Here is a 10181-nt window from a genome sequence, read left to right as displayed (position 1 = left end):
ACAAGCAGGGAGAGTGGGAGAGGAAGAAGCAGGCTCATAGCGGAAAAGCCTGATGTGGGGCTCGATCCCATAACGCCGGGATCACGCCCTGAGCCGAAGGCAGACGCTTAACCGCTGTGCCACCCAGGCGCCCCACAACATGCATGTTTCTTGTAAGTACTTGTATTTATCAATTTTTTAAAAAACAAGAATAGTGCTCTCATGTAAATGAATAGAGGGAGATAAGAGAAATCTTCCTAAAGAATTCCAAGTAATACATATAGATACTCTTACTTCAGGTGATGGAGCTTGATTCCCTTCAGTTGACTGGACTTAGTGACTAAGATTGGAGAGAGAAAAATGGTAACTTGACAGCAGAGGAAAATGGCAGACACCACCCTTACCACCTGATCAAGGCTAGCATCATTAGTAATGTCATGTTGACACAATGTACCACATAGTACAATGCAAAAAGCTTTTCTATGATGTCCTTCCCCAAAACCCCCAACTTCACTCATTTAAAAATAAATAAATGCAAATTGAGGAGCATCGTATAAAATACCTGATGAATCCTCATCAAAAGTGTTTGGATCATGAAAAACAAAAGATGACAGAGCAGTTGTCAGAGATGAGAGAAAACTAAACATAAAATGATTACATGCAACTTGATGTCCTGGAATGGGATCCTGCAACACAAGTACATTAGTGGGGAAAATAATTTAGTAAAATCCAAATTGTAAGGTAAACAGTGTTGTATCAATGTTAATTTCTTAGCTTTGACAAATGTACCATACATCCTAAAAATATTTACATGAGGTGAAACTGGGTGGAAGTTACATGGGAACTCTATATTTGCCACTTTACACTTAATCTAAAATTGTTTAATTTTAAAAAGAGCATAGAGGGACTTCTAGCTTGACAAGATGAGTAATTACGTGGACTCATTCCCCAGTGAAACTGGTGAAAGTTTTAAAACAAGCAAAAACAAAACAAGATTTAATGTCTATGGAAAATGTTCCTAAGGATATACAACAAATGAAGAACATTTATTCAAGATGATCTATAATTCTGTAAAAGCAGTGAGAGTCTGTGGTATTTGAACTGAGACATTCATTGTCCTTCAACATTCCCAATTTAGCCAGATAGAAAATCCACTATACAGTGGTGCAGATGAGAGCACAGGGATCCCTCACTCCCAACTCCCAGTTGGAGAGTCACCTTCCCAGGAGGGGCAGGAAGTCTGCATTTCTCATCCTGCTCCTAGCTAGTTGTTGCTAAGGTTAAATTCCTAGCCAACATGGTCCCAGAAGTCTCTTCCACCAAGTCACCACTTCTGGGTTGGAGGCTCCACGTTGGGCACCATGCTGCTGAGAATACTGGTACGCTATCATTTTCACCCCCGCTGAAAGGAAGTATTTCCACACTAGGAGAAGGCAGCCTAAAAGACTTGAAGCTACTTCCCACCCACCCCACTGATCCTTCAGCTCTCCAAATGGGGGTGTCAGAGAGAAGTGGGCCATGGTCCCCACTCCCAGGTCAAGAGCACTGGCTCAGTAATTTTGCTTGGGGGAACCAGAGAACCTGGAAAGACAAACCTGGGAGTACCTTGCCTGGGGCAGAACAAATATCAAACACCACAGGACCCCAAGAACCTTGAATATTTTTGGTTCAGGCTATGGAGCAATTTGCCTCAGAACTTTGTTGAAAGCAATATAATTCTGGAACTCTCTCCTCAAACCCCATGAATGTTCTCTAGTTCTCTGTAGGTGGAAAAACTCACCAACTCCCAAATTCTCTCTGGACAGGAATGTATTAAATGGGTCACGACCCTGGAGTTCTGTAATCTTTGTGTTCAGCCCCTGTCACTTAGTGGGGAATCACCCTCAAACAGGTGACAGCTCCAGTCAGCTCTTCCTTCCAATCCTTGTAGAATCTCTCTTGTTCTCATTGAACCAGGAGCACAAACATATCCTAATCCCAAACAATGACTGTCACCCACGGACTGTAGTTCCCCATGGAGTTACATGCTAGTTTCTGGGAGCAGAGACAGGGAACTAGTAGATCAACAACCAATAGTCCGAACAATGGGAGCATTTAGGAGCCTTATGGTAAAATCCACTCAACATTCACTCTACAAATATTTCCTAGAGGAGCTGAGGGAAGGCACTTTGCAAAGTGCTGTGAAGGATATAGTGTTGAGTCATTCATACCTAGATTGTAGACAAGTGGTCCAGGGTGATGAGACTCCTCATGTCAACCATTCCTTCCTCATAGGGGTCTCTCCATCTCTCTCAATTTTAAAGTAATCCTCCACCTCAATATCACTCTTCTATTTCTCTTTTGTCACTCATAATGATTTAAAAATATATTTATAGATAATTTATTTGATCAATTCAATATTTATTGAGTGCCAGTTTTTTGACAGGGCTGCACTAAACAATGGGGACACATATATACCAAAAAAGAATGCATTCCTGCTGTAGAGGATCTTTCATCCTAACAACCAATAATTTAAAAAGAAGAACAATGAAAACACTACACAATATAGGTTGAAAGGAGGGAGTGCTGTGGAGATAGGAAATAGAACAGATGAGCAAGAGTGGGAGAGTAGAATGAAAGCAGTTTTGCAGTACCAAGTAACATGGCTGGGACAAGTCTAACGAGTCATACCAGATCAACCAATTCCTGGGTACATTTTATTTATTTATTTTCCCCTGGGTACATTTTAGAGCATATAGGCAACATTCCAGCCTCCTGTTGATGGCCTACAAGGCACTACACGAGGTCTCCATTTATCTCTCTGATTCATCTTGTCCCACTTGAACCCTTATAGGTGCAGCTCTGGCCACACTAGCCTTCTTGCCCTTCTTCAGGTACCCACCGCTCTCCCACTTGTTTTCTTGTCCTAGGTGTTTTCTGTGTGAAACACTGTTCCCTTAGCTAGCCACTGGGGGACTCATTATCTGAGCAAATTTTGAGGAGGGAAATGATTATCATAAAGGAAGAAGTTTATTCTTACAAATCCCTAGACTCAGGATGCAGGGCCGTGTGAAAACCAGGATGGGTCAGGAGGCAAAAGTGGAGGACAAAAAATGGTCCAGAACTTTTGCATTTAACACAGGAAAGGCGAGGCAGGGCAGGGGAGACAGTGTAGGACTGGCTATTTTGAATACTATTGGCAGGCTTGGGGGGGGGGTCCCTATTTGTCTGGTACCAGGACCTGGGACGATCAGCACAGAATATTGTCTCCTGAAGTGGGAAAGCCAGGAAGAAGGGGGTGGCTCCCATTAGGGTCTTTGGATTGTCTAATCCGCATATGAAAGGCAAGTCCCCTATCAGTAGTTTGCTATCTCCAAGAACTGGTTATCCAGGAACCGGCAGCCAGCCTCGCTGCAGAGAGCAAGGCCCCAAATTCAGAGCATCAAGAATACAGATAAGAAAATACAGTTAATACACTGTGACATGGGTAGGTATGGCAGGGTTTTAAGTAAAGTGGTGATGTCACCGGATTCATATTTCAAAAAGATTACTCTGAGTGCTAGATGGAAGTTAGATTATGGAAGGGGCATGAGAGGGGGAAGGTCTGTTAGAAAGTTCTGACTGCATTCCAGATGGGTGAGGATGCGGACTTAAATTAAGGTAGTGACAGGGGAGATGGTTTATCACCAAGTACAAACAGTTGACCAGAAGGGACAGGTTATCAAATTAGTAATGTGGACATGAATGTAATGGCTTCACAGTGCGGATTGTTGTTATTGTAATCTACCCCTGCCCCACACTGCCTCCTTCACATGGTAAGCAGATTTCCGCCGATACTACAGCGCACCCTCACAGCAGTGCTTTACTGCAGAGAGACGCTCAGGCACAGATCACTGTTCTGCTGTCACAGAGCCTAAGCCAAGGGCCAGCACGGGGGACTGTGCAGCAAAGTGTTCACTGAACAGGCTTTGGCTGCTCAAACGCTGCGCGTCCCAGAGAACTGGGCCCTGACCTGCTCTAAGAAGACAACCTGAGTCCTTGAACATCTGGCCTGGTAAGAGTGACGTTAGGCCTGTATCTGCAGGCCCCGCTGCATCAGTCTGACCGGGTAATTTATGCCAACAGTGTGACTCACAGAGAATGGTGGGTTTTGTATGCCCGAGGCTCTGAGCCACACTGTATCTTTGCCTTGTGCGACCCCACCGAGTATCCGTGGTCAGTCACGAAGGGACTGCATGCCTCAGGAAGAAACCCTGGACACTGAAGCCTGGGTGACTTTCCCTCATTGGCGATACGTGAACATACTGTCACACATCTGTGCCGAGAGTTAAGCCAGCCCCTGTGCGACCGCACTGGAGGGAACACCTGGAAGCTTAGCTGGGCTTAGTTTCCACTGGACTTTTTACCCTGTGTGCCTTTGCCCTTTGGTGACCCTGTGTCCTTGTGCTGTCACAGACAGTAACTGTGAGTACAACAGCAGTTCTGAGTCGAGCGAATCCTCTTAGCAAACCATCAAGCAGGAAGGTGGCTTTGGGGAGCAAAGAACCCATGTATACAGGGTTATGATCTAGATGGGTGTGCTGGACAGGTTCCCTGAGGAAGTGCTATGTGAGATGAGATGGGAGGGCTAAGCATGCCCTAAATGGGCAGCGTGGGGAGGGAAGAGACCATAGCAGGTGGGAAAGTGGAGGAAAGGGAAACCGGAAGTGAAGAGAGACCAGAGTTGTGCAAGAGAGAAGGTAGTAAATTAGGCACATCCCACACCAGGTTAAGGTCCATGGATGGGCCATGTTAAGGATTTGGTTTTGATCCCAAGATAAAAAAGGAAGTCATGAAACATTTTAGGGAAAGGGGGCGGGGGGGGGAGCCCTCCATGATCAAATCGGAGCCATATCTCCAGCTTCAGTTTGGAGAATCGACTGGAGGATAAAAGCGGAAGGTAAAGCAGAAGCTGGTGTCAGATGATGTTTGGATGGACCAGGGAGGGGGCAGTGGATTGCACAGCAGCAAGGTCCCACATGGGAAACTTCACAATGACAACACCTGCTTGACACAGACACACACACAAGCAGAATAAACAGGGACTTAACAACAACAACAACAACAACAACAACATCCAGCAGCTAAGAACAAGGCCAGGAAGTGGAACCAGCCAGTCTGACTAGAGGGCCCACGCTCTTGACACTCCACTGCTCCAAGGAAGGCGAAAACCCAGTTGCCCATTTACAATTTAGCTCCCACCATTCACTTGTGAGATGTGTGACCTACCTGTGAGCGAGCAGATTATAGGTCGTCGTTAACCATCAGAATTCAAGGATGACATCATCGAGCATTTCAGAGGCATCCCTGCATCGCACAACTGTGAGACCAGAGGGAGCTGCGTATACTCCCAGAGGCCAGAGTCCCACAGGCCTCCAGCATCAGGTCTCTACGTAGAGGGCCCTCCCAGCTGGAGCCCAACGCTCCCACTCCCTCCCAGTCACTCACTCTGACAGATCCGTCAGCCTGACGAAGCCCGCAACACCACATTCTTTAATCTCAAGTTATGCACATTTAATGATGCAGAAATCATTATGACCACATATTTTTCTTTTTGGAGCGGGAACAAAGAGTAAATGAGAAATTACTGACACACGTGCAATGCAAATAACAGCACTGACCTGGCCATTTTATCTTTGTAGAAATAAAGGCAAAAGAGGGAATATTTGCAAATCAAATCACCCAAAGTCGTATCTGTATAAAGAGAGGCAAAAGCCTGTCTCACCAGTCTCCGTACTTTGTCACCATTAAATTAAACCCTACTTTTTAAGAATACCCACTGTACCTTGACTTAGTTACAATGGTTTACATGTATATAAGCCGTCTCCTCAAAGCTAGGAGTTTTTCATTGCAGCAAACTATATTTAAGGCTTGGAAAAGATACGTGAGTATACTCAACCTTGTAGTACCATTCAAGTCACTGTGAAGAAGAGCTGACATCACAGGCCCAAAACTTTTATCCTCTGAGCTTCAAAGTTTGCCCTTGGGTGGCGTTTGGGAACTTTATTTCAGGAGGTTTCCCATAATTCCCAGAAATGACAAATGGCTCAGTGTGCCTATTGTTTGTGTCAGCAATATGGCTTATGCTGGTGACCTGCTATCCTTCTGGAGGTCTAGAATTTTGATTCTAGAAAGAGTGCCCAATAAAAACCCTGGGCATGGAGTCTTTCTTTTTTCTTTCTTTTCTTTCTTCTTTCCTTCTTTTTCTTTCCTTCCTTCCTTCCCTCCCTTCCTTCCTTCCTTCCTTTTTAAAGGATTTTTATTTATTTCTTTGTCAGAGACAGAGAGAGGGCACAAGCAGGGCAGGGGCAGAGGAGAAAGTAGGCTCCCTGCTGAGCAAGGAGCCTGATGTGGGGCCCAATCCCAGGACCCTGGCATCATGACCTTAGCTGAAGGCAGACACTTAACCGACTGAGCCACCCAGGCGCCCCATGGGCATGGTTTCTAATGTGCTTCCCTAGTAGACATTTCACAGATGCTGTCATTACTCACTGATGGAACTTAAGCACTCAGAACTCCTGAAGAACTTCAGTACTTCTGCCTTCTCCCTTGGCTGAGTTTGCTTTGTATCCTTTTGCTGTAATAAATAAATCAGTTGAGTATATGCTGAGTCCTTTGAGTCTTCCTAGCAAATCATTAAACCAGGGGTAGTCTTGAGGACTTCCAATACCACCATTCATTATGCAAATGCTCTACCACTGAGCTATACGCCAACGCCTCTACCACCATTATGACTTTTCAAGTCTTAAGAGATCTGCCATAAGAGCCGTAGTGGTTTCTCTCTGAGGTCAACATATGCTATAGACTGTGCCAACTATATACACAGCTTTGTGTAAACATTCGGGGAGGGGGGGCAAACATTATAATAAAAATACACTGCTGTGTGTGGCCATTATACTAAGACACATATACATCAAGTGTCTACCAAAGAAAATAAAAAGCTAAGGACAATAGAATGAGACACTGGCTGGATGTGGGGATGATGAAAGAAAAATGGGTGCAAGGTTTCCAGGTTGGCAACAAGACAGAACATAGTGGGATTCACTGAGATGTTTCTCAGGCACCTCAAACACGATGTGTAAAATCAAATGCCTCCTGTAACCCTCTTCTACCTCCCTACCACTTGAAACCCAGAAATTTTCTGTAAATTTCTACGTTACAACAGATTATGCAGCCATTAAAAAGTCTGGTTTATCTCACTCAACCTGAAGGAATGGCCAAGGTGTACAGTCAAATGAGAAAAGGGATTAAAGCTAAATGAGCATAATTTGACCCATTTTAATAAAAATGATGGTGACCAGAAAAACAGACTTATCCTATGAAACGGAATATAGGAAAGGATACGGACATGAATCCTGCAGCTACCCTAGCTGGCCTCAAAACCCTAGTCTCATACTTTTTGTTTAAATGTACAACTCTGGGTAAATCCCTTAGCCTTTCTGTTCCTCAGTTTTCTGATCTGTAAAATGGAGATAACATCATCTATCACAAAGAGTTATCACAAAGATGAAGAGTTGGTGTGTGTAAAACATTCAAAACAACGACTGACACATAGTAACACACCGTATCTGCTTGCTCTCATGACTAGTACAGGTGCATCCTCATGGTGATGGCCATGACCACACGACACATGCAGACAGGCTCAGTACGTACGAATACTGCCAAGGCGTGGAAGGATGACCAGAAACATTCAACCTGGAGACAAGGATTTGGGGAACTCTGTAGATCACTGAGCATAAAATACCTCGAGGGAGGAATTAACTCACTCATGAAACACCTCGCAGATGAGAAAGCAAGGGCGACAGACAGATTCTGAGAAGCGCAACTGTTTAACAGATGGAAGAAGACACAGATCCTCTGAAAGAGTAGGGCAGAAACTCATAGAAACCAGGAAAGTACCTTCAAGTCAAAGAGGTGGACAGCAGTAAAAAGGTCCAATAACAGACTGTTTGTGTTGAGGGGGGTGGAGAAGGGTGGGAGGACAAGAGGGAACTTTGTGAGACTTGCTTAAGTCAGGTGACAGTGGTGGAGACCACTGTTTAGTTGTCAGTAGGGTAAAGGGACATGAGTGGGTGGGGACAGTGGACAGAACATTTACACAGGGTGTGCCTATGAGAGAAAGAGAAGGGCAGAGCTCACTGGGCATGTGGGGCAGAAGGTGCCTGGGGGTGAGACTACAGACTTGAACACAGGTATAGATTAGGAGGACAGAAGGGGATTAAGAGAGAGAAGTTAAGGGGCGCCTGGGTGGCACAGCGGTTAATCGTCTGCCTTCGGCTCAGGGCGTGATCCCGGCATTACGGGATCGAGCCCCACATCAGGCTCTTCTGCTATGAGCCTGCTTCTTCCTCTCCCACTCCCCCTGCTTGTGTTCCCTCTCTCGCTGGCTGTCTTTCTCTGTCGAATAAATAAAATCTTTAAAAAAAAAAAAAAAAAAAGAGAGAGAGAAGTTAAGGACCAAGCAGTGGGGGTATAAAAGAGACAAATCAGGGATTGGGGATATGTGTCCAACCACAAAGAGGAAGTGGTCCTTGAAGAGGAGGGACCTCTTTCTCCTTTGAGGCTACACAGGTACTGTTTTTCAAAAGTTTGCTTACGCCACTTTGCTTTTACAGAAGACCTACATTAGTACTTGCTTTCACTAACCAGAAGAAATCTGAGAAGGATTTTCTCACGTATCAAAAAAGTTGAAAAGTGAAAACAGAATTCAGCAATTTGTTTTGTAGCAAGGTGTTCCAGAGGCAGTGCACACCCCAAGCAGCAAGACTGGAACCACAAAGCTCCTTCCCCAGGAACTACTCAGAATCTCAGCATCGAGCCAACATAGCTTTGAACTGTGTCTGTGAGCATCTGGGCTTTATCTTGATTTATTTTGTGCATCTGTTACCAAGATGTCCTAAAGTATCAGAAAACCCTAAGAGAGGTTATTTTTTGAGTCTGGGAATGCTAAAAAATTTTTTTTCACATAAATTAATGGTAACTGCTTCTTTCCTAATGCCATTTCAGCTTAGAAAAGTTTTCATAGAAATGCTCTACTTTCCAGTAGCGAGGGTGGGGGGCAGTTATAGAGACCTGGGGACTTTTACACAGAAACCTTTCCTGGAGAACAAAACTCTAAACATTCTGAATATCACTCTCAATTCTCAAGTCTGTTCTTAGAAATATACATGGATACCAACACAGAAGACTGCAGGCCTTCCATTCCTCCCTATAATCTAGGATTTCTATTCCAACGTCAAGATAAACCACCAGAAAATAGGACTTTGGACTACACAGTACTGCATGCTTTCTCAGAGTCTTTCTTTGGCACAACAAACTAGGCAGAGAAACAGAAGATGTATAAAGGATACAAACAGAAATTAAACAACTGAGAAAATAAAAAACCAAAATGAAAATTGCTGGATGAGTTCAATAGATTAAATACGAGAAAGAAAAGATTCAGTGAGCTCAAAGAGAAATCAATGGAAATAAATCACTCTAAGCAACGAAGAGAAAACAGACTGGGGAACAGGGAGGGACTGGGAGTCCAAGGACCCTCTGGGACAAGAACAAAAGATCTACCACTCACATTACTGGAGTCCTGAAAGAGAGGAGAAACGGTGGGACTGAAAAAATATTTGAAGAATATCTAAAAATCTTCCAAATTGGCAAAGGGCACACACCAACAGATTCAAAAAGCTAAGCAAACATCAAACAGGATAAACCCCCAAAATTTCATGCCAGTATATAATCACACTTTTTAACTCTATATACAATAAAAAACCACAATGAAAACAGCCTGGCAGAAAGAGCATTACAGATAGAAAAACAATGGGTCAAATGGCAGACTTCTCATCTGGAACCAAGGAGAACGGAAGGAAATGACATGCTTTTCAAGGAAAAGGAAAGAACTGCTGACCCCAAATACTGTATCCCACAAAAATATCCTACTAGAATGAAGGAGACTTATATTCGTAGATAAAGAAAAAAACATTTATTACTAGAAGACCTTCCCCATAAGAAAGACTACAGATGACCTAGAATGGTTTTAAGATTTCTTTTACCTTATGATACTGTGAAAGTGATATACATGTAGCAGAAACTGTACTTCAAAATCTGAACTTTGATTTTTTTTCTCAGACTAGGAACATGCAATGTGATACTCGCTTGTGACGCTAGGGCAGCACATCTCCCAGTCAGCCCTG

At 43.9% G+C, this 10181-nt stretch overlaps 1 protein-coding gene across 1 annotated transcript in view; it reads right to left on the bottom strand.

The window, feature by feature from the left end:
- The window catches only part of LOC103677269 (zinc finger protein 805), a 46423-nt gene that overhangs the window by 16948 nt on the left and 19294 nt on the right, over positions 1-10181 (bottom strand). Inside the window, 1 exon segment of the mRNA XM_008706539.2 lies at positions 9277-9294. Coding sequence (XP_008704761.2) covers positions 9277-9294 — 18 coding nt within the window.

This window comes from Ursus maritimus, unplaced genomic scaffold (assembly GCF_017311325.1).
Source record: "Ursus maritimus isolate PB19 unplaced genomic scaffold, ASM1731132v1 scaffold_19, whole genome shotgun sequence".
Classification (NCBI taxonomy): Eukaryota; Metazoa; Chordata; class Mammalia; order Carnivora; family Ursidae; genus Ursus; species Ursus maritimus.
This window is presented reverse-complemented; position numbering and strand designations above follow the sequence as displayed.